Raw genomic sequence first — 27634 nt, 5'->3', positions numbered from 1 at the left:
CTTCTGGTTTTTCTAAACAAATGCTTCCTCTATTAAGTACAGATTGCCATAGGCTTTTGGATGTCCTTTTTTCTCTCTCCAATTGTGCTGATTGCCTAGCGAGGCGGTGTATACAATGGTTAAGAATGTTGGCTCTGGAGCAGGACGACCTGTTTGGGGCCCTGGTTTTGACACTTGGCTGTTGTGTGAACTTGGACAGCATGTGTGGCATTTCTATGCCGCAGGATGTCCGTTTGTAAAATGGGGGTAATAAGTAGTATCTGTCATAAGGTTATTAGGAAGAGTAGGTGGGTTAATTTATATACATCATTTAGAAAAGTGCTTTCATATGGTAAACAAGACATAAGATCTTTAACTGAAGATTTGGGGGGTATAATCATTACCCTCGTTTTACACAATCATAATCAAGGGGTAATTTAATTATTTGAATAATTTTGAGTACTTGATACGTTCGAAGCTCTGTTCTGTGTTCAGTGTTCCGGGGGATAACTTGTCCCTCTGCATGGAATGCTGCCAGTGCCCCTTAGACGGCATGCGGAAGCCACAATTGAAGGGCGCATATTTTAACATTCCTCCTTCAATTCTAACAGATGTTGTCTAGGCTGATACAATTAGGGAAAGGGATGAATATATATGGAGTGTCATTCTGTCAGCAATTTGATTTGGGAATTACAGGTAATCAAACAGGAGCTATTCTGGTGTCTTCCTAGGTCTGTCTCTTTGCTTCTGTGATTTAATTCTTTAATGTTCTTTTATGGACACAAGCATGCGTGTGTGTGTGTGTGTGTGTGTGTGTGTGTGTTTGAGACTAGCCTGGAACCAGAGTAGGTGACTTAGTCTCTGAATGTTTTTAACATGATCATGAGGACCCAGCAGAGAGGAGAGGGTTAAGGGTAGTCTTATCATACTGGTTGATGCCAGTACAGAATCTGCAAAAACAGAGTGAAGGTAGATTCATTGTTCTTGTAGATGTTGATGATTTATTGATGATTAGATGCAGGAAATGTTACATTTAACTTAGTTTCATTCTATCTTAATAATATTGCATTATTTTTGAGTAATTACTATGTGCAGGCACTGTTCAAAGTACTTTACATGTATTAACTCATTTAATTCGCAAAAAAATTGTACTCCATTACGTATGAGGATACCAAAGTACAGATAGGTTAAACTGATGTACCCAAAGTTATTTTGTTAAGTGATGGAGCTAGAATTCAAAGGCCAGTAGCCTGATGTCGGAGCCTGTGTTCCTAGGTTTGATATTTATTTGAATGCAGGTAAAAAAATTAAGGCAGGATAGACTTTTTAAAACAGCTTTTTCCATTATAAAATGTGGTACATGTAGAGGAGTATATAAAGCATATATGCAGTTTAAACAATAATTAAAGTTTACAAAATATGTCCATACAACTACCAGACAGCTTGAGAAATAGAATATTACCAGTGCCTTGAAAGTCTCCAGAGTACTGTTCCCATTTCCCTCCTTCCTCCCAGACGTAACTGTTATCTTCATTTTTGTGATGATTATTCATCGATTTTCTTTATAGTTTTATCATCTATGTATACATTCCTTTTATATATGTGTAAATGTATATATATAGAGAGATGTTTATATAAACGTGTATATATCATGCATATATGTGTAAATGTACCATGTATATGTGTGTATGTATGTATATGTGTGTGTATATACACAGATGTGTATATATATAATATATTTTTTGTGATTCCTTCTTCTCAGTATTATGTCCGTAAGATTCATTCAACTGAGTCGTGTAGCTATAATGTATGCATTTTCACTGCTCTAGAGCACTGCATGCTATAAATATGGTACAATTTACTTACTCAGTTTATTGCTGATGGACTGTGTGTCTGGTTTCAGAATTTTGCTGCTGCAGACATTCCTGTACATGCCACCTGGTCATAAGTGCCAGGGCTACTCTAGGGCTGCATTTCCCAAATTTTAGCTTATATAAAAATCACCTAAAGCTTGTTAAACATAGATTCCTGGTCCGATCCCCTGAGTTCTTGATTCAGTACATCTCCAGCAAGCTCCCAGTGATGGAATGCTGGTCTGCTCTGGGGTATGTCCCAAGGAGTAGGATTGCTGGGTTACAAGTTATGTGCCTGTTCTTTTTCTTTTTTTTTTTTTTTTTTTTTTTTTTGCAGTACGCGGGCCTCTCACTGTTGTGGCCTCTCCTGTTGCGGAGCACAGGCTCCGGACGCGCAGGCTCAGCGGCCATGGCTCACGGGCCTACCGGCTCCGTGGCATGTGGGATCTTCCCAGACCGGGGCACGAACCCATGTCCCCTGCATCAGCAGGCGGACTCTCAACCACTGCACCACCAGGGAAGCCCGTGCCTGTTCTTCTTTACCAGCTACTGCAAGAGTTGTTCTCAAACTGGTCCACCAGCACCATGTACATACTTTTCTTTTTCCATAATCTTAGTATACATACTCTAGTTAAGCTTTAACATTTTTAACGACCTGGTGGACTGCATAATGATATCTCTTTTTGGTTTCAATTTGTATTCTTTTGGTTACTAACACGATGGAGATTGTGTTTTTATATATGTTCTGGCCTTTTGTCTTCCTTGCGGTGTCTGCAGAGCCCTAGTCCATGGAATGAAGTTTGTAACTCGTCTGTAGCTTGTCCTTGCTATTTGTTGCCCATTCTCTTTGCCTAACGTTTTCAGTCATGGTTTGTATAGTATCTTTCCAAGGAGTGTGAGCCTTCTGGAAAGCTGACTCATGATTAAATCTGTTATTTGTGGAGTGCTTACTATGTGCCAGGCCAAGCAGGCTGCCTGCATTGTCTTATGTAATCCTCACCTCAGTCTCCTGAGATAAGTCAGCATCATTATCATCATCCATTTTACAAAAGTCTGAATGCAGCCTGGCTTAACCCAAAGGCACACCTCTAGGAACCTCCCAGGGTTTGAGTATTTCTTCCTCCTTGGTAACAATCAGGTCCTTGGAAGTCTCCAAGAGCTGACCCAGGGGGAGCAAGATAAGTCTTTCTATTCAAGATTTTGTAGGATTGCAGCCAGGAGGAGAATTTGGACTCTAGAATGAAGACTTCAAGGATCTCAATTCCAGGGAGCAACCTTTGGCCTTATGAATGGGAAAATCTAACACTGAGCCAGTATTAGGCTAGGCTGCTGTGGAAGTAGGTGATTTCTGTCTCTGGCCAAACAACCCCTAGTGGTGATTTTAAGAGATGCAGGTAACTGATGATTGGTTGACAGTGCTGTGAATGCCCTTTTTTTCCCCCGACCTTAAGCCGGCTTGGCCCTGAACTGTAGACACCCAGCAATGCAGAGGCACATTTGATTCTCTGTTCCCAGGACTTGGGCTTCCCCGAGCACTTGAAGAGACTTGGTTGTCTACTCTCAGGCCCTCAGTGTCCAGCCATCCTAGTGGTCTTGTGGCCCTGCTGGCGGTCTAAGGATGTTATTTGGCCTGGCTTCTTTTTGATCTTCAGCCTTGGCCTTTGACTATTCAGTAATGTTGAGACCTTGTTGGTAATTTTGGTGTCTTTGAAGAGACCTAATAAATAGTGCTTCTTATCCATCTAAGTTCTGGATAAATAAGACAAAAGAGTCAGCAGATAGAGAACCACAATACAACCTTTATTACTGAGAAAGACGAGGGTAGAACATACATAGGGTCGCTGAATTAATTCCCCTCCCCCTATACCCACCTCCCATCTTTAGTGGTGCTGGATGAGAGCCAGCTTCCCACCTAGGGATCCTGCTGTTTTAAGGTCATCTACAGCATAGCAACATTTGCGGTGTGGAAGGAGGCTGGGCTCCCAACAGAAAAGAGGTGAGGAAGGGACCAGGCTCTGTGTGCCCAGTCGTTTCATCCAAACTGATCAGAAAGATTGACAGAGGTTGGGGGGTGGGTGGAGGTGGGACGTTGCTCATGTAGCTCTATATGGAAGGAGGGAGTAAGGGTTCCACTAAACCTTCTGCAGAGTTTGAATTAACCATTGAGTTTATTATGTTCTTACCCATCAAGTGTGTGCTCATCCCAAAGAGTGGCAGTCACCCTCAGAGGGAGAGATGGACTCTCTCAGGACAGTCTTGCTCCCAACTTCATGAAGTCTTGGACGATCAATAGCTTTACTTTATAAAGAGTCCTCAAACCTAATGCGGCACGCAAGATGGTCACCGCAGCGTGGGCACATCTCGGAGATACTGTGTGTTAGATTCCAGAGCAGTGTGATAAAGCAAATACCGTAGTAAATGGAGTCACAAATTTTTTGGTTTCCTAGTGCATATAAAAGCTATGTGTACACTATACTGTGGTCTTTTAAGCGTGCAATAGCATTATGTCTACAAACGCAATGTACATACCTTCATCATAAAAGACTTTAGGGCCTCCCTGGTGGCGCAGTGGTTGAGAGTCTGCCAGCCGATGCAAGGGATGCGGGTTCGTGCCCTGGTCTGGGAAGATCCCACGTGCCGCGGAGCGGCTGGGCCCCGTGAGCCATGGCCGCTGAGCCTGCGCGTCCGGAGCCTGTGCTCTGCAACGGGAGAGGCCATAACAGTGAGAGGCCCGCGTACAGCAAAAAAAAAAAATTTTTTATTGCTAAAAAATGCTAACCATCATCTGACAATGCACGGTTGCCACAAACCTTCCATTTGTAAAAAAGAAAATCAGTAACTGCAGAGTGCAATAAAGCTGCATACGCCTGTAGTTGTGCAGCCTACAAAGTTGGAAAGCAAACCAATCCTGATCCTAGGAAAGTTTTTCTAGGCGACATTATGACCCCAGAGCCTGTTCTTAAATGTCCCAAAGACCATGATAGGAAGCGGGTGACATCTGAGGGAAGGACCCACCATGGGTGGCAAGAACCTTCCCTGGTTGAGTCTTTCCCCAATGTTAATGGGGCTAAGCCTCTTGTCTGTAAGTCGTGACCTTTGAACTAAACACAGAGGTCAAAGGGGAAATGGAGACTTACAGAGACAGAATATGCTAGACGAGAAGGAAGGGCACCTCCGAAAAGATGGGGATCGCCACCGGGGGTATTTCTGAACCTTGCACATAGGTGGCAGTATCTCAAATGCCAGCTTCCTGAAAGAAAACCCAGAAGGCACAGGTGGGTCCCCTCCCCCCAGATAAATAGAGAATGCTTAATTTAACCTCCCACAGGGAGCCTCTCCCAGATGAATTTTGATTTGCAACCAGCACATTCAAACCTTCTACCTGGCCTTCCCCTGTGAGCCCCTTGAGGCTGTCAGCCCGCCACTGTCCCCAGTGTGGGCTCTGTTGGGTAGATGACTGGGGGATGCACTGTCTTGGGAGCAGGTGTTTTCTGTCTGTCACCACTTGCTGTGGGGTTGCTTTGGCCAAAAAAGGCCATCTGCAGGGGAAGATTTCTCAGTTTATAAAGATCAGTCCAGACTGCTTGGTGGAGGCTGGCCCTTTAGCCTGTGGTCAGGTTACAAGAAGCCAAGATGTGCCTTCTTTGGCCTCCGAATGCAGAGCAGAATTAGAGGCAGACAATCCAGTGCTGCCCTCCTAGACCTGTCATTCATAATTTGAAGTGAGAACCTCCACAAGGCTCTTGAGTTCACTGCCATTTAAAAATAGCAAATATTGTTCTGCTCACTAGTCTTTAGGCAGGAGATGTTGAAATAATCCCCTTTTTCTGTGCCTCAGCTGTCTCTGCTCATTCACAGGCACCCCCAGCAGTCCTGAGCTGCCTCAGACCTTTACCAAGGCCATGCTGCTACAGCCCTTACCCAAAGGCCTTTGCCATTTGGCTAAGGTCACCGCGTGGCCTGTCTCCTTGGTCCATGGCCTTCCCTGAAGCCCACTGTCTTTGCTCTGGGCCCTACCTCTGTAAACAAGCACTTTCCTAGAGAATAACCACCGTAAGTTGTGGTCACACATCACGATCAAAATACCCTGTGGTTTAGGAACTAAAACCTCTTGTTGTTAAAAGCTACCTGCCCAACTATAAAAACCCACGACACTGCACAATCAAGACTACAAACCACCAAGTTGAAAAACAGGCAGGGCCCTAGGAAAGAACCCTTTCTCCCCTGCCCAGAGCCCCAGTGCCTCCGGGACTGTTTTCTTCCCCAGGACTGGATTCCTTTTTTTATTATTTCTCAAAGTCTCCAGAGAGTACACCAAATGCCTAAGTCTTTGAAGGGGCCCAATAAATGGGACCTTTCCTCCCTGAACCAGGTTCTGAACAGAGTGAAATAGAAGCCATAAGAGTCAACAGTTAGGAAAGGAGAATCTCACCATGGTTCTGGTGAGATCTGGGCTGGAAGGCATGGCCTTTATCCGTGGGCTTGTCTATTGCCAATATGGAACCCCAGAATTCCATAGAGAAGCTCACTCAGTTGCAGGTGGTGCTGCCCCCCATCTACAAGTGCTGCAGGGGATCTGTGAGCTTCCAGCGTGGAAAATGAGATCACCACGCTTGTTCTCTGTGGACCTGCGACTCCCAGGTGGGAGGAGTAGGGGGCAGAGCCGGGCACCAGGTGCCGAGATTGTTATTTCGAATTCAGCCTTTAGATAAGTTCAGTTCGTCCCTCTTCTCTCTAGGGTAGCAGTTCACACATTTCTTGGTCTCAGGGCCCTTTTACATTCTTAAAAATCATTAAGTGCCCCAATGAGCTTCTATAATGTGGGTAATATCTACCGTTGTTTAGCATATTAGAAATTAAACTGAGGAAATTGTATGGTATTGATTTAATTCATTTAAAAGTATTAAACCCATTATGTAACACAAATACCAATTTTTATGAAAAATAACTATATTTTCCAAAGCAGAGCAACGAAATTAGTAGGAAGAGTAGCATTGTGCTTTTGTATTTTTGCACATCTCCATGTCTGACTTAATAGAAGACAGTGGGTTTCCTGTATCTGCTTCTGTGTTTACTCTGTGAAGGTACGACACATCACTCACCCTTTGGAAAACTCCACTTGACACTCGTGAGAGAATGCGAGTGGAAAGGGTAAGAATATTGTTATATTATGGAAGTAGTTTTGCCTTTTCAGTTTCCCTGGAAGGTTCCTGGGGACCCATAGGGATCCCGAGACCACACTTAGAGAACTGCTGTTCAGAGCCTGACTGACAGGTGGAGTGGAAACAGATGAGAGTATTAGAAAAGCAGAGTTCCTTCCACACGGAAAGAAGCTTCGAGAAGGGAAGATACACTCCCCCTCTACAGGTTATACAGTGCAATTGTCCAAATGCCAGACTTAAACTACTCAAGATAACCATAGGTGGAAGAAATGCTAGTCTTCAGTCCCCCCGAGTTGAACCTGGAACTGGTGATATTAGCCCTGTAACCTGTGGGTTAGCATGCAGGACTGGTGCGCTGGCTTCTTCATGGCTTAGCCAAGAACACTGCCGGGCAGGGTGCTGCTTTGGGAGCAGGTTCAGGAATGGCTTGGAACTCTGACGTTATTGACAGAGCCCTCTTCATGGCAGCACATTTCTGGAGGCTGTGCTGTGAATGTGATTTTCTCACAAGAATAATGGTATAATTGTCTTGATAATTATCTCATCAAGGACTCAGAATTAGATAAATCATCACCATGGCCAGCTATTCAAATTAAATCAGAGTTACAGGGACTAGAAGCACTGGTAACCATTTTTAAAAAGTGAAATCATGTTCCAGGTTTTATGAAACGGACATAATTGTACATGAAGACCAAGGAGTGTGGGGTACAGAAAGTGTACAAAGAGTCTATCACAGGCTGTAATTATGCCCTCATCGATATATCACCTACTGAAAATGAATATACTCACCATGGTGGGTATTTACTGATAATTTTCCATGTGTGCTTTTAGAAGAGTTTGGGGTTGATTATGGTGGAGGCCGAGTAGGGCGGGGAGTGGGATGACTTAAAAAACAAGATGTTTATAAAAGTTTGACCTGATGTCTTCTCTCCGTTTTTTTCACATGGTGAACAGAAACACTGTAATTATTCTGTTAACGTATATCACAATCATATTTGAGAATCATATTTTAGGGAAAAATTCACAGTGGCAGCAGGTAGATTTGTCACTTGGTCTTAATTATTATAGGACAATTTCCAGCCTTTAGCCAATGTCTTAGGATGCTTCCTGATGGTTTGTTTGTGTGTGTGTGTGCATGTGTGTGTGTGTGAGATGGGGCAGTGGCTAACAGTGGTCCCCAAAGCCTTTTGGTGTAGGTTTGAATATCATCCCTAAATTGACTAGCTAAATGACCCATGACGATTTCCCTTCAGTTTGCTTCCTTGCCTGCGAAACAGCAGTAGTAATAGTACCTACCTTGTAGGGTTGTTGTAAAGATTGTTGAGATATATTCATGGAAAGCATTGTAGCACCGTTCCTAGGCACTCAGTAAATATTAGCAATCACCAATATTCAGTGTATTTAGTTAATTTCCAAGTTGATTATAACCACAGTCTGATGCTACATACTCTACTACTTGATGATATTTTGAACCTTTAAAAGCATGTTGCAGTCTCTGCTGAGTGTAATGAGTTGAGGGGGCAAAATCAATCAAAGGCAGGATTGGCCACGTCTACTGGAATTGCTGTAGGCACTTCTGGAACTTTCAGTGGCAGTTTAATTGCATAACTGCCGGAGCCACTGTCTCATGATTATGTTTTACTTTTATAAGCCAAGTTAATCTGTAGGTGTAGTGTTGCTACCCCTGACATTAAACATCCAGATGCTTATTGTAAACTCCTGTCTATCTTTTGAGACTCCATTCCACAAAGTCTTGATGCCTAGGAAGCCTCCCCTCACAGGGGCTGAAGAGATCAGCGACCGCACAGACCTCTGTGGACTTGACTTGCTGCATGTTTGTATGTGGTCCTAAGGTCTGATAGGTTCAACTCCTGAGAAGTCCACACTCTAAACTGCATCTCTGATGAGGCACTCTGATTTTTGTCTGTCAAGCGATTGTACTGCAGTGCTGTCTTCCAGCTCAGAGTTCAAGGTCAGCACGGTTGTCAGGTTCCTGGACCAGCATCAACACCACTGTTTGACTCTCTTTGTCCTTACTTGATTAAAAGAAATGAAAATCAGAAAAAAATAAAAGTACTGATACCAGAGATATTCAAGGACCTGTACTAATAACAGAATTGAAATAAAGATGGACACGAGGTGGGTCACAGGGGGCAGTGTGACCCCTGCACCTAAGGTGGTCTAGGTTGTATTATGAAGGCAAGAAAGAGTTAACCTGTTCAAAACACTGTGCTCTCTCTCCAGGACAGTATGTGACAAAACGAAAATATCAAAGTCCAGGGTTAAACTTCTGCATATTTCCAGGGGTATGAAATTCAAAGTGTCGTCAGTGGCATGACTTATGCAGAGAAAGATCTTTAAAGAGTGGCACTAGCTCTTGAATAATCTTCTTAACATAGCCTCCCATGTCATGGATGGAATCCTGTGAAATGTAGAGAATCTGGCAAATGTATGGTGATAAATTGGATTTAAGCATTGAAAAAAAATTAGTCATGCAGAATTGGTCTTGAAGGGTTCCATTATTCTATTACCATGTACCCCACTAACTGCTTTAAAAGTGTCTTCACTAATTGTTTATATTTGCTTATATTGTTTGGAAGACATACAGGCATAATAAAAGCATCATCAGAGCTGCCCCCCCCACCGCTACCCACCCACACCCACACATCACCTGTTATGAAAGGAATTTCACTTGTTTTCTTTTGTACGTGTTTGTGAATGAAGTTTTATTCTTTGTCACCTTGGTTTCTTTTTTTTTAAATTTTTTATACAGCAGGTTCTTATTAGTTATCTGTTTTATACGTATCACTGTATACATGTCAATCCCAATCTCCCAATTCATCACACCAGCACCCCCCCCCACCACTTCCCACCCTTGGTGTCCATACATTTGTTCTGTACTTCTGTGTCTCTATTTCTGCCCTGCAAACCGGTTCATCTGTACCATTTTTCTAGATTCCACATATATGTGTTAATATATGATATTTGTTTTTCTCTTTCTGACTTATTTCACTCCATATGACAGTCTCTAGATCCATCCACATCTCTACAACTGACCCAATTTCGTTCCTTTTTATGGCTGAGTAATATTCCATTGTATATGTATACCACATCTTTATCCATTTGTCTGTCGATGGGCATTTAGGTTGCTTCCATGACCTGACTATTGTAAATAGTGCTGCAGTGAACAATGGGGGTGCATGTCTTTTTGAATTATGGTTTTCTCTGGGTATATGCCCAGTAGTGGGCTTGCTGGGTCATATGGTAATTCTATTTTTAGTTTTTTAAGGAACCTCCATACTGTTCTCCATAGTGGCTGTATCTATTTACATACCCACCAACAGTGCATTACCTTGGTTTCTTTTCAGTATTCCTACTTCACAAAATTCTTTAAAAATATTTCTCGGGTATTTATGTAGCAAAGAGATAAAAGTCTTCACAAAAAAACCCCAACAATATCATGACAATAGCTAACCCTTGTCTTATGGTGAATCGGGTATTGTTGCTATGCTTCACAGCAATCCTATGAGACCAGTACTACTCTTCTTCTTCTTCTCCTCCCCCCTTCCCCTCCCCCCTTCTTCTTCTCCATATTATTATTATTATGGAAGAGGTGGAGGCACAGATAAATTTATAATGCTTGTCAAGGTCACATAGGTAGCCAGAGGGGAGCCAGGATTTAAACCTAATCAGGTTTGCTTGGAGGCCCCGTCTTAACTACTACACACATTCCTGCCTTTGTTTCCATAAAGAATAAGGGGAACCAGACATATAAAGCCAAAAGAGTTTTCCAGCTTTGTGGACTGCATTTGATCATCTACCTTCTCAGTACTTTACTTGTTAGTAGATTCTGACCATCTGAAAGGGAAAAAAGGAAGAAATCGATGTTTGGCATGGTGGGGGGGAGCCCAAACATTCAATTGATTAAACTTAAAGAGTTTATGATAATCAGCAGAGCCTAGGTTTTAGGTAGGCTGTCTTCAGAGCCAGAAAGGGTAGAGAAAGTTTCCATTAGGTTTGGGCTGCTTTCAGCTGTGAAACGTTGAGCCAGTCACCATGACTGATCTTGATCAGGAAGAAGAGGGGGATGGAAAGGTCCACTCTGGCTTCGGTGGAATATTTTAAGAGCTTGGATTCAGGAGTGACTTGGAGGAAATTGGAAAGCAGAGCCAGTGACCAAGGAAGACTATAAAAAAGAAACACGGTAATAGGAACCTCAAAGAGTAGTGGACTCAGCTTGAAAGCTCGTGGTACTGAGACTATGGGAAAAATCATAATGAGAATAAAAAGCGATGTCACTGTGGGTTCAGAACCGGAACAGACAGACCAATCCTAACAGGCCCACAGAACTTCTCTGCTCCAATTATGCTTGTCCTTTTTAGACAAGGAGGTCGATCTTCAGCCTGGGAAGAGTAGAGCAAATACTTGTAAGAGGAAATTGAAACTCAGGACAGGTGAGCTGGTTGTATGAGCACGCAGAGCAGCACTAAATGAGTGGGGATCCTCTGGCCAGCGTGAATTTCATCCTGGTGGGCCAGGAGGACTTGCCCACTGCTTTCATCTTGGAAGAACTGTGGCGAACAGGGGAATTACTAATGGACTGGGGATGGGTTAATGTCCCAATTAAAAGAAAAACCAGGGCTTCCCTGATGGTGCAGTGGTTGAGAGTCCGCCTGCCGATGCAGGGGACGCAGGTTCGTGCCCCGGTCCGGGAGGATCCCACATGCCGCGGAGCGGCTGGGCCCGTGCGCCATGGCCGCTGAGCCTGCGCGTCCGGAGCCTGTGCTCCGCAACGGGAGAGGCCACAGCAGTGAGAGGCCCGCGTACCGCAAAGAAAAAAAAAAAAAGAAAAGCCAAATCCAGAAAATGTGGTGTTCAAGCAAAAGAATAGAGGGCCCCATGCTGTCCTGGGGCAGAATTCTCCAGCCAGTAATGAGGAAAGGTTGGCTTGCCATTTTCATTTTCAGATGTACGCAGTAACTAGAAGACAGCATGGACTTGTTCAGAACAGAAAAAAATAATTGTTTCTTTATTCCCTTTTGTTGCAAAGTTATTCAACTTGGAGACTAGGGTGGAAAGGTAGGCATGCCCATATCTGGAGTTCAGAAAGGTTTGGGGAGATGGAGGTATTGGGTTGGATGTGTGGCTGCCCAGTGCTGCACGGGCACTTGTTAAACATACTGATTTATCCACCACAGCTCTTAAGATTCTGTGTTAGTGAGTCTTGGGTTGGGACCCAGGAATCAGAATTTTTGGTGAATGTCCCAGATTACTTGCTATGCCGAGTAAGTTGGGAATGACTGGGCTTTAGGACAGATGTACGAGGTAGGACCATGTTGTCATCATAGTATCAATACTGATATTACTCAGGGCTAATACCCTGAATAACCATGTGCCAGACACTATTCTAAGTGCTTTACACATGATCTCGTTTGATCCTCACACCTGCCCTGTGCGTGGGTGCTGTCTCAGTATCCATATTGTACACATGGGGGAACTGGGACTTCTGAGGTCTCCCAGGTAGTAAGTGACGGGCAGGATTCAAACTCAGGCAGTCTGGCGTGTTGAAAGTCTGGGCTGTCCCTCTTCAGAGCCTGGTTTATGGCTCTGGGTCAGTGGGGAGGGTCATGTCTGGGCATGTGTCATGCCCTGTCTTTAGCATCTGAGTAGCATCATTATGAAGACATTGGGGTGATCCAGACAGCCGGGAGGAATGACTAAATCTGGATGGGATTATTAATTTATCGAGATCAAGTCTTGGAGGGTTAAATGTAATTGCTACCCCTCAGGGCCCCAAGTCAGAGCAAAGATACTGGAAGCCACTACTTAACAGTTGCCTGGTAAAAAAGACCTGGGTTGTTTGGGTTGACTGCGCTCTCAATATAAATCAACAAGGCCTTTGTCTGTGCTGTACCTTTTGCCTGGGATGCCCTTTTCCACTTCCTCCTCTTTCTCCTGGCAAAATTTTAATCATCTTTAAAGGCAGAGCCTAAATGTCACTGTAGCTATGGAGTCTTCTTTGATTTCTACAGGCAGATTTATCATCCCATTCTGCTGCTTTAGCACTTTGTTCCTGACGTTATAATTTTGCGATTATCTTTCTTAGTTTGTGCCACTCATGTCCACGGTCACTCAGCTGGAAACACGGAGGAGGAGGGCAAAACCTCCTTCCTCCCTCCCTCCCCTCCCTCCCTTCCACTCCAGTCCCTGCCGAGGAATCAATTTTAACGGTCTGCATATTGATACAATCGCCCCTTTCTCATTCCCGCAGCCCCTGCCTGATTCAAGTCTGTGCCCTAACTGTCGCCAACCTGTCACTTGTTGCCCCCCAACAAGACACACACACACTTCCCACGAAGCATCAGAGAATTCTCTATCAAACACGATCTGCCTGTGCTGAAAATGTGTGCCTGGCTCCCCACAGCCAACAGGATAACCCCAAGCCCCCAGCCGTCTATGATCTAACACTGTCTAACTCTCCAGCCTCAACTTTTGACTCCCTGCCTTGCTTCTTGGACTCCCGTGACACTGAACTCATTGTAATTCCCCAGGCAGTGTGCTGTTTCTTGCTGCCTTGTTCTGGCTCAAGCAGTGACTGCCTGGGATGGCTTCCCTGCCCCCCACTGCCTGACTCCTCCTGGGCTCGGCTTGGGAGGCCCCCAGATCCCTGCCCCGGGCTCTCCCCGTGCCCTCTGCATCCCTCTACCTCTCACTGCCACTTTCTATTGCAATTATCTCTATTTTGCTCTCACTTGAAGCCTTGAACTTCCTAAGTGCAGGGCTGTGTTTCCTCCTGTTTCCCGTGGCAAGTAGACACTCAATACATGTTTCTGCAAAGAATGGTAACTATTTGTCCTACTTGGCAAGACTAGAGGATTAGAATCTTGCCTTTTCCTCTTCCTGGAGGTGAGGTCCTGGGTATTCACCTCTGAGGGAGAATCTGTTTGCTTATTTGTAAAATTCGGATAATTACAGTCCCCTCGGGGGCTATTGTGAGAATTAAGTGAGATGGTGGTGTTTTATAAAACTTAGCGTCCTATTCCAGGGATCCACAAACTTCAGTCCTGGTGCCTGAGTTTGTATGGCCAAGAATCTTTTTCACATTTTTAAATGCTTTTTTTAAAAAATCGTAAGAATAATAATAACTTTTGACCCTTGAAAATTATATGAAATTTCAATTTTGATGTCCATGAATGAAGTTTTATGTGAATGACCAGAACCATGTTTATTCATCTACTGATTGTCCACTTTTGCACTTCGGCAGCAGAGCCGAGTAGGTTCAGTGGAGACCCTGTGACCTGAAAAGCCTCAAATATTCACTCTCTGGCCCTTTACAGAACCCGGGTGCTGAGGCCTACGTTATTCAAGTTAGGAAAATGCATGCGATTCACTGCCCCCTCCTTGTACACGGAATTTTTTTTTTTTTTTTATTGCGGTACGCGGGCCTCTCACTGCTGTGGCCTCTCCCGTTGCGGAGCACAGGCTCCGGACGCGCAGGCTCAGCGGCCATGGCTCACGGGACCAGCCGCTCCGCGGCATGTGGGATCCTCCCGGACCGGGGCATGAACCCGTGTCCCCTGCAACGGCAGGCGGACTCTCAACCACTGCGCCACCAGGGAAGCCCCACGGAACTTTCTGAGAGGAGGCTTCCTCTCTTTGAACTTCTGGAGCCCTCCTCCTGGTCCCCGCAGGGATGAGTTAGTGTCGGCGGGAAGCCACAGGAGCTGGCTTTGGGCTTTCGGAAAAGGAGAACGTTCCAGTAAGAGTTTCTTGGGCTGTTGGGATAGATAGAGAGCTCCGCACTGCTGGGGGTGTTAAGGATAGTGGTCACTGGTTTTCTGGGTCGCTGTGGAGCAGGGTGTCACACCATTGGCCCTATTGACATCTGGGGCTGGTTAATTCTCTGTGGTAGGGGCTGTCCTGGGCATTGTGTAATGGTTGGCAGCATCCCTGGCCTCTGGCCACTAAAAGCCAGTGGCATCCCCTCTTCCAGTTTCAATGACAAATGTGTCCAGATGTTGCCAGATGTCCCCTGAGGGGGCAGTACTACCCCGGGTTGAGAATGAATGTTGGAGAACGTTGAAGCATTATGGGTGAGACTACAAAACTTTCAATGTCCAAAAAGCTGTTGGCACTAGAGGCTTCATGAGTTGGAGTTGGCTTCCCTGGATGGGTTGTGTCACCAGCTCCGGGGTCTCGCATGATCCCAGACTTAGTCCCAGCCCCTGTTTTGTAAGGTTGCTGTGAGCATTAGATGAGATATCCACGCATCTACAAAAGACCTGTTTGGAGATTGTATTCATTTCAGTGCTTCCTGTCTGCTTTAGGAACATGTTAATTTTGTTATTCCTGGACTGAATATTAAGAGGGGAAATTAATAATAAATTAATAGGGAGAAATATATACTTGAATAATTTTATGGAGCTTGTTTTTAAGAAAACACATTATAGGGGCTTCCCTAGTGGCGCAGTGGTTGAGAGTCCGCCTGCCGACGCAGGGGACACGGGTTCTTGCCCCGGTCCGGGAGGATCCTGCGTGCCGCGGAGTGGCTGGGCCCGTGAGCCATGGCCACTGAGCCTGCGCGTCCGGAGCCTGTGCTCCGCATCGGGAGAGGCCACAGCAGTGAGAGGCCAGCGTACCGCAAAAAAAAAAAAAAAGAAAACACATTATAGAATAATAATAGCATGTTATTTTGTGGGTCCATTTTGTCTTGGGGAAGAAGACTTCAGAAAAGTTTCAGTTGTTTAAAAATATGAAAATCTCATAAAGTAATACAGGGCGCCCATGGCTGTTTAATATTGGTAGCCAGCATTTGTTAGAGATGTGCTTTACAAACACGGTTTCAGGAATTCTCATAGCCACCCTATGCGGGTAGTAGATGCTCTTTTCCTTGATAAGGAGAAGGGGGACAGGAGTTCCCTTTTCTGGGATAAGGCGGAGACGGAAGCTCAGAGATGAACATTCACGGTGTTACGGATGGACTTGATGTGGCCTTGAAATCCCATTCCTGTGGGTTCGGATGGGGAGCACGTTGCTGCTTATTCCTCTCCCTTAGGGCAGATCCACGAGAAAACAAGACACTAGGAGTGGAGTTAAAGAAGAGATGACAGTTTCCCTCTAGTCTGTAGACTTCATTGCCCTCTGAGAGTTCACCTAGAAAACCACACGCTGCCCTAACCCTACCACCCACAGGATGGAATGTGACCCTTGTTTGTCTCTGGCCAGCTGCCCCCTCCGAGCTCTGTTCCCATCTACCTCTTGGGGTTGGATCCCCACCACGGCTCCCCTCTGTAGCGGGAAGGCTGGAGGTAAAAAGGCCCCTTAACCCCTAACCTGTCACTGGGACACAGATGTAGAACACATTGGTCCAACTTACATGGCGAACTTGGGACTTCCCTTTGTTTGTTTTAAAAGTTAGCTAAAAGTTAACTAGAAGAGCTTGCTCTTTGCCAGGGCCAGTATAAATGCCTAGATGTTTGCAGCTGGCAAGTAGCAAAATATCACCCTGTGTCCCAAACTCGATGGCTGTTGGAGGCCCAAGTTCTTACTTCTCAGAGAGTCCTAGCGATTTTCTCTTTCTCACTTTGAAATATGTAGAGCAGGCAGGGTATACAGGGAATGATATACTTTGCACCCACATGTCTGTGCACACCTTCACATTTTACCCTGTTTGCTTTAGGTTCTTTTAGAAAGAAATGAATTATGACAAATAAAATCAAAGCTGCCTGTAGGATTCTTCCTGATGCTTTTCCTGACTCACCTTCCCCCCCGGGGTAGCGACTCTCCTAAATTTGGTGCTTATCGCTACTTTGTATATTTTTATATTCTTACTACATATGTATGTTGTACATTAGCCTTTGAATTCATACCTTATATATAAAAACAGTCATCAATCATGATTTGGATTTTTGGTTTTTGTTTGCACGATTTAGACTGCAGTGCACCTTGTTGTCAATCTGAATGTGGGATGTCGTATGAATAGATTTCTGAACTTACTAAAGATAATAGTCGTTTCTGGGTTGATTTATAATTAAATTTTTCTTTCAACCTTACATGAAAGTTAAAGAAACTGAGTATTTGTTTTGAGATGGAACCTCGTGGATAGATGTAGCTCCAATTCTTCCACTTTAATGTTTTTTTTTTTTTGACTAAGTGAAAATTTATTGGTCCATTTCTCCTATTGATGGGCGTTTAGGCAGTTTCTAGGTCCTGCAGTTACAACCATGCTGCAGTGAACATTGCTGCACATGTTGACAGGGGCGCCCATGGGAGAGTTTCCCAGGGAATATACCTGCCATGTAGGATATGTCTACTTTTACCTTTACTAGGATTTTCCGAATTGCACTCCAAGGTGATACCTGTGTAAGGGGGTTGATTGCTCTGTATCCTTGACTTGAGACAATCTTCTCTTGCCCTTAACAGACTCAATATTGTTTGCTAATTTGATGGGTGTGACCTAATATCTCACTGTTGCTCCAAATACGTTTTTGAGATTAGATACTGTGTGAGATTTAACAAAGTCCAAATGTCCTTTTCTCTTGATTTTCTCGGATCTGAAAAGAATCCTTTAAATACTAGATTAGTCTGGATTCTTGCAACTTCAGTATTTGCAATACTTCCCATGCATCATCCAGGAAGTCCTTCAGTTGTGAAGCTGTGCTGTATGGCTTCATTCAGACAACTGTTTTGAGGTCTCCCTATTTCTGGGACCTCCCTTTCTCCTTCGTCCCAATTTCTGGTTCTCCTCCCCAGTGCAGACCGCTCCTAAGGCTGGCCCTGGAGCTTTTGAAATCCCTCCTTCAGGCAGCTTCTGTCCACTCTCTTGCTCCTGTATTTGGATCCCCATCAGGGCCGGGTAAAGATTTTTATAATTAACGTAAATGCTGCATGAGTTCTACTGAGGCTTAATCATCCTGTGATGATGTCAGTAGGAAGTAGGGAAATTAACTTGGGGTGGGGACGGTGGCGGCAGGTGGATAGCACTTGGTATGATGGAGATTTCAGCCCACTGGGTAGTTAGCTGTGTATGTGATGAGACAGAAGAACACGGCAAGAGAGAGTGACTTTCTCATTTTTAAGTATAAAAAGGAAACATAATTATATTAATTTTTATTTACATTTTTAATGTGTTCTTGCCCTTGATCAAATTAGAGAAAGATACACCTTTTTTAAAAAATTGAAGTATAGTTGACTTACAGTGTTGTGTTAGTTTCAGGTGTACAGCAAAGTGATCAGTTTTATATATATATATTTTTTTTTTCAGATTCTTTTCCCTTATAGGTTATTAGAAGATATTGAATATAGTTCCCTGTGCCATACAGTAGGTCCTTGTTTTTTATCTAATTTGTATATAGTGGTGTGTATCTGTTAATCCCAAACTCCTAATTTATCCTTCCCCTGCCTTTCCCCTTTGGTGACCATAAGTTTGTTTTTTATCTGTGTCTGTGAGTCTAGAGAAATATATACTTTCGATTGACTGGTTTTACTTGGTATAAGACACTCTATATCCTGCAGTAAGTATATTGAAATTTTGTTTTTTAATTCAAGGGTATATTGAAACAAACTTCATAGAGAATTAGACGAGAATATAAAAATCAATATACTCAAACGTATACATGTTTCTTGCGAAGTTAAGTTAGTGACGGTGATTTGTGGAGCCTCAAAACTCTTGGGCTGTCCTCCCACCTCCTGCTTCACTTGAGTTTTTCATTCACAATGACCATTTTAATGGAAATGTTCAGTCCTTAGAAGAACCTGGAATGTGTATTATTTAGATTTTACTGGACAAGTGGGATTTGTTTCTTCTACCCTAGTTATCAAAAAGATTAACCCTTTGACCTCTACACTCTAATCGCAACCACTCTGAAAACAAAGGGGTTATTTGTACAAAATGGTGGGAAAAGCAAGGCTTTATGCCAAGTGGGATGTTTCTCGGTTGAAGGAGGTGGCAATCACCGCACACATTTTTGTCCTCGTGTTGCAGGCGTCTGTGGAGGCTTCTGGTGAGATCGCATTATGCAAGACTGGATTTCCTGAAGATGTTTACAGTGCAGTCTTGTCCCAGGATGTGCTCGAAGGACAGCCTCTTCTCAATGGTAGGATCTCAAAAGATACATTTGTACACACAGCGTCTGTGCTCTTGAAACACTGTTCCACGCTGCAGTTGAAAAAGTCTCTAAATGATCTCTACTGTACAATAAGTATGAATTTTTCACTGTCCCTATAATGAAACTGTAGGGACTTTATTTTAGGATTACAGAAGAGCTCACGAATCTCTTATGTACATAATTGGAAGGCTCCCGATCTCTTGAAAACATCAGAGAGCTTTCATTTTTCACTTACAGTGGAAACCATCACACAATTAATTTTTACAATTTTCTGCCTACATTTTACTTATGTTGAAAAATCATATTTACCAAATATCTGATTCTACTGCTTTTAAAAATTATTTACAGCTATCATCTACTTAGTATTTTGAATCAAAGAAATGGCTATAATATTATCTCTGCTGAGACATGTCAAACTTTAATATTTAGCAAAATTATAATGAACAGATTTAGCAGGTAAAGTCTCAAGACAGGAGCATGAAATCCATATTTTTATTATGCCATTGTATATAGAAATTACTAGATAGCTGCTTTAGTCGTAATATATGTGAATTTCCAATATAGACTCATCTCCTGTCAATATGGATCAAGGTCATCATAGTTATCATATGAAAACTCTTGCCAATAAGTCTAGATTAAATCTGAAATAAAACTTGAAATCAAAAGCAAAATTCAAAGTCCCTTCTGTTACCTCTAATTGAAAGCAAGTAAAATTTTGGGTAGTAATATTTTCATGGACTTACTTATCATTACACAAAATGTCATTGAAATAGGAAAGCAAGAAGAATTGATTAAGAAGTTGTATTTGGTTCTAATTTCCCACAAATCGTGCATCTCTCTGAGCCTATTTTAGACAGTCGCTTTTAGAAAATCTGAGCGACCTCAACTAATTAATTTACATAGGGCTCTACCACACAGCCTTAATTGAAGTGTCTCTGTAGCTCTGACAAACCTTAGTGGTACCATACTTAAGAATACCATAGACAGAGGACTTTGAAATGTAAATGGACCCTACTAAGCATCTGTGGTGCAGGTTATCTTTTATTTTCATTTCTGTTCTGATTGTGATTTGCTTAACACCTATGTGATCTTTCTGAAGTTGATTTTTTATTTAAAGACATTCTCCCGTCCCTGCCTCATCACATGGTATTTTAATGAGTAAATGTTAAATCAGTCTGTCTCAATGCTGAATTGCTATCTCATCTAGTGGTTAATGGTTGATGCGACAGAGGTTTAATTCAAATCAAAGTGTGTAGATTTTTTTTTACTTAATGCAAGTCTCAGAGTTCTGCACATTTGACATTTTCTTTAAATCTGTAAATTATTATGTGGCATCCTAGGACCTATGTGACCTTAAATATTATTTGAATGCTGAAAAAATATATTGATATGATTCTAAAGAATAATTCAGGCAGAGCAAAAATGTCAGTGGAATTTGTTGCATTTTTGCATTTTATTTTTGAGATACATTTTTAAATGGATAATTCCTTCTCCTACTTTCTCCTTCTAAAAGCTTGTTGAAATTTGCTGGTTACAAATAAACACATGGTCTGTCTCTAGAAGCCATTGACTTAAGATGAAATACATTGGCATGCCGAATAGTTTTGAAAATGAAAGCCTGTTTTTTAGTTATTAGATAATGCTGGTGACAGTAGAAACCAGACACAGCTGATTGCCAGTGTCATTTTAGTATAACCTAGAAACTTGGGACTTCGCTAGACTTGTAAATATAAAAGATTGAAAATACTTCTGACTTTGTGCTCTAGCCATCTCTGAGGGGAGTGTGTATGACAGTGTCTGGTAAAATTTCTGCGCTTTCCGTATGCCCAGTTATTACCATTTTTATCTTTTAGCCTTTTTGATAAAACTGTTTCTCTCCTGACACACCATTATTTTTTTTCTTTATCATTCATAGAATATGTTAAAGAACACCAGCATCTCAATGTGTGAAACATAAAGTTCATAGTATTGATTCGTAGAAAAAACTTTTTTCTTTGGAAGGAGGAAGGCTTTTGTGAAACATCAACATTCCTTTTTACAAGAGTGTTGTCACCGGTTATATTTATTTGGGGGAATTGTTACTTAGAAGAATTCTATTTATTTATTTATTTATTACCTTTTCTGTCTTTTTGGAGTTTTTAGTGAGATGATAATCCAAAGTTGGGTGTGTCCACTGAACCCAAATAAATACCATACCATAATTATATTCACGACTTCTACGTTCTGCGCTAAGTCCATTCACCGTGTATATTCTAAAGCTGAGAGGAATCTATTGCAAGGCCAACCAGAGTGATCACTCTTGCCATGGTTTTATGATTTACAGTGTTCAAGGAAAGAAGTAATTGTGCATAATGAATATGCAACAGTTTTCCAAGGCATTTGCCTCATGGCAGGTTCTACCATATTAAGGTTGACATTAGAGTCTAAAAACCTGTTGAAGTCATGACTCCTAACTCTTGATGCTTCCTTTAATTTCCCACTGATGACATTTGGGGAAAGGAGGACAGTAGTCCAACCGTATGTATAGGATGGTTTCATAGTGTACGTTCCTGGTGCACTAGACTTGTACAAAAGTTTAACATTTGGGTGTATAAGTGCCATGAAAGCTGATTCTTTTTCAAACAGTGAAGTCACAATCTTTGTGAAGGTGCTTGAGAAACATCAAGCATTGGATAGAGAGAGACAGTGTTATAGTCATGTTAGAACAGCGGGCTCTAGTCTGAAGAGCGTCCTCTTCTCCCCATCCTCCCCTTCTATTTTCTGCTGTTGTAATGAATTTCATAGAAAGACTGGACCCAATGAGCTAGTGCTATCCCTCCACTTTGTCTTACGGTTTTCATCAGTGAGTTTTTGGTAAAATCATAAAGAGGGCAAATGTATTTTGTGATAAACCTTCACGTTTCACATTATATCATGTTGAATATTTCCACTCTTTTGAAAAGAGGTCAGTACTTCAAAAAAATGGTTATCTAGGCCTCTCTGTGTTCCATTTTGTTAGCAAAACCAGATCTTACTTAACTGTGCCTCTATTTTTGCACTTACAGGTGGTTTCCAGTTTTTCTCTTACATATTGTGCTGCTGTGGAGATTCGTTTTTAGCAAACCCTGATTTTTCTTTAGGGATATTTTCTTTGGGGATTTGTGTTCAAAAGTAAAATTACTAGGCCAAAGGGAATGGAGAGTGTATTTTTTTTTTTTTTTGCATTTTTGTAGAACTCTTCAGGGCTGCAAGTATGTTAGTTCTTTTCTCCAACCTCATTACCATTGAATTTTACAGTGTTTTTCATTTTCCTATTTCCCCTCAGGTGAAAAACATTCCTTTTTTATCCTGTGGTATTCTCTGTTTGCCTTTTGTAAATTAGGATCAATTTTAATATGTTTGGGTAGTCATTTTTACCTTGCATTTTTCTATTGTTTTAAAAGCATTTCTTGCCAACCCCCTCATTTTACAGGTAAGCAAATTGTATCTCAGAGACATAATAGGCTTTTCCCATGACTGTACAGTTCCTTAGATTGTTAACTATAGATCCGGAGTTAGAACCCAGGTTTCTGATACCTAATTTAGTGATGATGATGATGATGATAAAAAGCCATTATGCAATAACACAGGGAAGAGTGAGAGCTAGCCTACCTGTCCATGTGTCTCGTGACAAGTTTATCTTAGAGTTGGTCTTCTTTATTTCCCACTTAACACCATGGTTTCTGTGTTACTAGACGTATTTGGGAATTGGTGACGCTAAGGCAAACAAACCCCCCTATGATTAAAAAATATCTCTCAGTGATTGTCACTATGAGTATTTTGTGCATACCTGTTTACAAGCAGAAACATTTAGGGCTTTAGAAAATAATATTTAGTCTTGAATATTTAACTTACACTCCACTGAACTAGAAAAAATCTCTTATGGGAGCACATTACTTGAAATAAAATAACTGCAATCATAAATTTTCATTCTGTCACCAGCAGTGTATCTGACACTAGGAAATAACAACCATGCTGTAATATCAGCAGAGAGCATCTAAGCTGTTTTTAGGCTGGATGTGAAGAGTGATTTTCCTGTGTGTTTTGCATTGGTGGTCCGCATGCTTAGACATCTCGCTAAGTAAACTCCTCCAACTCCGGTCAACATAAATAGCAACCTGCAATTACCAAGAAGCTCTTCAGTAATGCATTCAGACTCACCAACTCTGGGCAGCCCATGATGATTATTTTCAACTAGATGGAATTTGATTTAGATTAGTTTACTTACTGATTGAGGCTCGTCTGCATTAACATGCTGAGAGGAAGCTGTCATATGGTATCTTTAGATACCAGTACTGAAATTTTTTTATTATCTAGTAGGACTATACAACTGCACTACTTTTTTAGTAATATAAGTGCTTGTGTATGTTACACATTACTGAATTGGGAAGCCATCTATATTTTAAGCAGTTCTGCTGTGTTCCAGGCTTGTATGAATATGTTAGGAAACCTTGGCTTTTGTTTAAATTAGTGTGTTTTTTTTTACATTTTGATAAATCTTTTTTTGTTGTTATTGAATGTGTAAATGTTTTAAGATATTTAAAAGGTAGGTTTCTAAGCATCTTGTTTATACTGTTGGGCAGCCCTTTACACTTTACTGATTCCCAATTGATTGTGGGAAAAGGTGTTAAGGACTGAAATTGTTCTCTTGGATATTGATGATAGGCTCTTAGGAGTTACAAATGAAATAGAGATTCTCAGGGGTGGAGAACTTTTTTTTTAATACCTTGTGACATTTATTTTTTAAAGAACTATTAAGGATGTAATAAGATCAACATAAGAACTAAGAACTTTCATCCTTGTTTTCATCGTAATCATTGAGACTTTATTTAAGACTTGGAATTTTTTATATCCCTTTCAATGTGATGTATTTTAGGTCCAGGTTTCTTAATGCACTGCTGCAAACCAAGATAAGCCAGTTTGGTTGGTCTCTCTTTTTTTTTTTCGAAGTCCTTTTGCAGTTATACATAGCCTTCAGTTATCTGGAGTAGCTGAGGTCTGCCGTCTCACAGACTAGCAGCCAGATCTGTGATAAAGAAAGTAAGTCACACCTCACCTGTGCAAACGTATCGGTTTAAAAATCTGTCCTCCTAAGATCAGGGAGCCCCTCTCGGTCTGTCCTTTTAGCCTGTCTAGTAAGCATCTGGTGGAGGGCAGAAAATAAACACAATAAGTAAGTAAAATTTACTTTATGCTAGATGCTATGGTGAAAACTAATGCAGAGAAGGGAAATAGGGAGAATGTGTGGTTTTGTTGTTTAAATAGGTTGGTCGGGGAGGTGTCATTGCATAGGAGACATTTGAATAAGTATTGATGTTGCACATGGTCCAAGAGCTATAGATAACTGGGAGAGGAACATTTGAAATAACAGCAAACAGCAAGTGCAAAGGCCCTGAGGCAGGATTGTGTCTGAAATGTTGAAGGGGCAGCAAAGAGCCTCCATGTGACAAGACATGGAGAGCGGAAGGGGCAGAGTAGTAGGGGGTGAAGTCAGATGAGGCTGGAGCAGTGGCGGGCCACGTTGTGTGGGGTCCTGTAGACCACCGTGAGGACGTAGGCTTTAACTACTAGGAGGTAAAAAGCTATCACAAGGCTTTCAGCAGAGGAAAGACATGATCTGACTGACAAAATAGTATTATTCTCGCTGTTGTGTTGAGAAAAACCCCAAAGGGGATATGAGGGGAAGAGGAGACAAAGTAGGAGGCTAGTGATAATCTAGGTGAGAGAAGACAGTGACTTAAACCAAGGTAGTAGTTGTAGAGGTAAGAAAAGGGGGTGGACTCTGAATAGTAAAAAAATAATTTATTGAAGTGAAATTTACGTAACATAAAATTAACCATTTAAAAGTGAACCATTCAATGGAATTTAGTGCCTTTCGGTGTTTTGTAAGCACCGCCTCTATCTAGTTCCAAATAATTTTTACCACTTCTAAGTAAAACTCCTTATCCATTAAACATTTTCTCCAAAATCCTCTTCAGTTCCACAGATCTTTTGTGTCTGGCTTCTTTCACTTTAGCATGTTTTGGAGGTTCATCCAGATTGTAGCATGTATCAGTACATCATTCCGTCTTACGATTGATAGTATTCCATTGTACGTATGTATATGTGTATATAGTTTACAATTTGTTTACCCATCGTTAATGGATGGACATCTGGGATCTTATCACCTTTTGGCTATTGTGAATAGCGCTGGTTTGAACATGGGTATACATAGACTTTTTTGAGTACCTTTTTTCAATTCTTTTGGGTATATACCTGGGAACGGAATTAAGAGGTCGTATGGTAATTCTGTGTTTAACTTTTTGAGGAACTGACAAACCGTTCTCCACAGCAGCTGAATCATTTTGCATTCCCACCAGCACTATGCAAGCGTTCCAATTGTTCAGTATTCTCACCAAAACTTGTTGTTTTCTGTTTATTTTGATAGTAACCATCCTAGTGAGTGTGAAGTGGTACCTCTTTGTGGTTGTGATTTGCATTTCCCGAACGACTAATAATGTTGAGAATCTTCTCATGTGTATCATTAGTATATCTTCTTTAAAGAAAGGTCCTTTGCCCATTTTTTAATTGTTTGCTTTTCATTTCTGAGTTGTAAAAGTTTTTATGTATTCTGGATACTAGACCCTTATCAGATAGATGATTTGTAAGTATTTCTCCCATTCTCTAGGCTGTCTTTTCATTTTCTTGATAACATTCTTTTATGCAAAAAGTTTCTAACTTTGACGAGGTACAACTTGCCTGTTTTTCCTCTTATTGCTCTTGCTTTTGGTGTCACATCTAAGAATCCATTGTAAAATCCAAGGTCATAAAGATTTATTCCTGTGTTTTCTTCTAAGGTTTTTATGATTTTAGCTCTTCTATTTAGATCACTGACCCATTTTGAGTTAATTTTTGAATGTAGTGTGAGATAGATGTCCAACTTTGTTCTCGGAATATGTTTTGGCAGTAGAGCTGACAGGATTTGATGGATTGGTTGTGAGAAAAGAGGGGTCAAGGATGACTCTGTGATATTTGGTCTGAACCCTGGGTAGGACATTAGTCACTGAGATGGGAACGATCGGGAGCTTGGTTTGAGTGTGTGGAGATGAATATCAAAGATAGGTAAGAAGACATTGAGTTGTGGGTTTGGGGTTTAGTGAAGTGGGCTGGGCTCTAGAATGGGGAGTCCTAAGTGTATGAAGGAAAGCCATGACCCAGGGTGAAATCATAAGAGGATTTTCACTAAGTGTGAGGAGGAGAAAACCGAAGAGAGAAAGAAATGGTTTCATATGGCGCCTTTGAGCACTCCAGGGTTAGGAAGTCAGGATTAAGAGGTGGTATGGAGATAAACAACAAGGTCCTACTTTATAGCACAGGGAACTATATGCAATATCTTACGATAAACCATAATGGAAAAGAATATGAAAAAGAATGTATATAGAGAGGTACATATATGTATAACTGAATCACTTTGCTGTACAGTAGAAATGAACACAACAGCAGGTTCCCACTAACTATCTGTTTTATACATGGCAGCGTATTTATGTCAAACCTAATCTTCCAATTCATCCCACCCTCCCCTTGCCCCCTGTGTCCACCCATCCGTTCTCTATGTCTGCATTTCTATTCCTGCCCTGAAGATAGGTTCATCTTGCTCTTTGATGACCTAGATGGGTGGGATGGGGTGGGGAGGGAGGTCCAAGAGGGAGGGGACATAAGTATACATATAGCTGATTCACTTCATTGTACAGCAGAAACTAACACAACATTGTAAAGCAATTATACTACAATAAAAAACTTAAAAAATTAAAAAATAAGTTTACATTGTAAATCAACTCTACTTGAATAAAATAAAATTTTAAAAAACCCCAAAAGATTGGTTTTATGCCTTTATCAACGTGATAATGGGCATTTCCTCTAAAATTTAGATAGTTTTTGACTAGGGTCTCAAATATTTGGGATATATGGCTGTTAAAATTTTATGCAGGAGCTTTTTCATCCCTTTACAGTTATGATTTCTTATTTTAAAGATATGACTCAAAAGGAAAAAAAGAGGAGGAATGGAGACCGAGAAAGAGTGACCAGAGAGTTAGGGGAAAAATCAGTAGGATGTGGTGTCTTCAAAGGCAAATGAAGGAGTGTTTCACAGGGAGGGAGTGACCACCTGTGCCAAATGCTACTGACGGGTCAGCTCAGATGAGGACTGAGAATTCACCATGGATTTCGCAGCATGGTGGTAGCTGGACGTCTTTGACTCAGGTGTATTCCACAGTCAGGTGGAGGAAGGAAGCTGGCTACAGGTTGAGTTTTCCTTTAGAAGGAAGGAGAGAAATTGGGTGGAGGTTGGAGAGGGAAGGAGGGTCAACCAAGGATGTTGGGTTTTTTAAATTTTTTTTTTATTGAAGTAAAGTTGAATTACAATGTTGTGTTAATTACTGCTGTACAGCAAAGTGACTCAGTTACACATATATACATTCTTTTTCATATTCTTTTCCATTATGGTTTATCACAGGATATTGAATATAGTTCCCTGAGC

General features: G+C 41.7%; 1 protein-coding gene across 1 annotated transcript in view; it reads left to right on the top strand.

Annotated features, from left to right (window-relative positions):
* Positions 1-27634, top strand: part of CDH2 (cadherin 2) — a 224688-nt gene that overhangs the window by 11810 nt on the left and 185244 nt on the right. The window contains exon 2 of the mRNA XM_082641129.1: positions 18978-19089. Coding sequence (XP_082497255.1) covers positions 18978-19089 — 112 coding nt within the window. The remainder of the gene's footprint in view (positions 1-18977; positions 19090-27634) is intronic.

This window comes from Mesoplodon mirus (genome assembly GCF_964341445.2).
Source record: "Mesoplodon mirus genome assembly, chromosome: 13".
Classification (NCBI taxonomy): domain Eukaryota; kingdom Metazoa; phylum Chordata; class Mammalia; order Artiodactyla; family Ziphiidae; genus Mesoplodon; species Mesoplodon mirus.
This window is presented reverse-complemented; position numbering and strand designations above follow the sequence as displayed.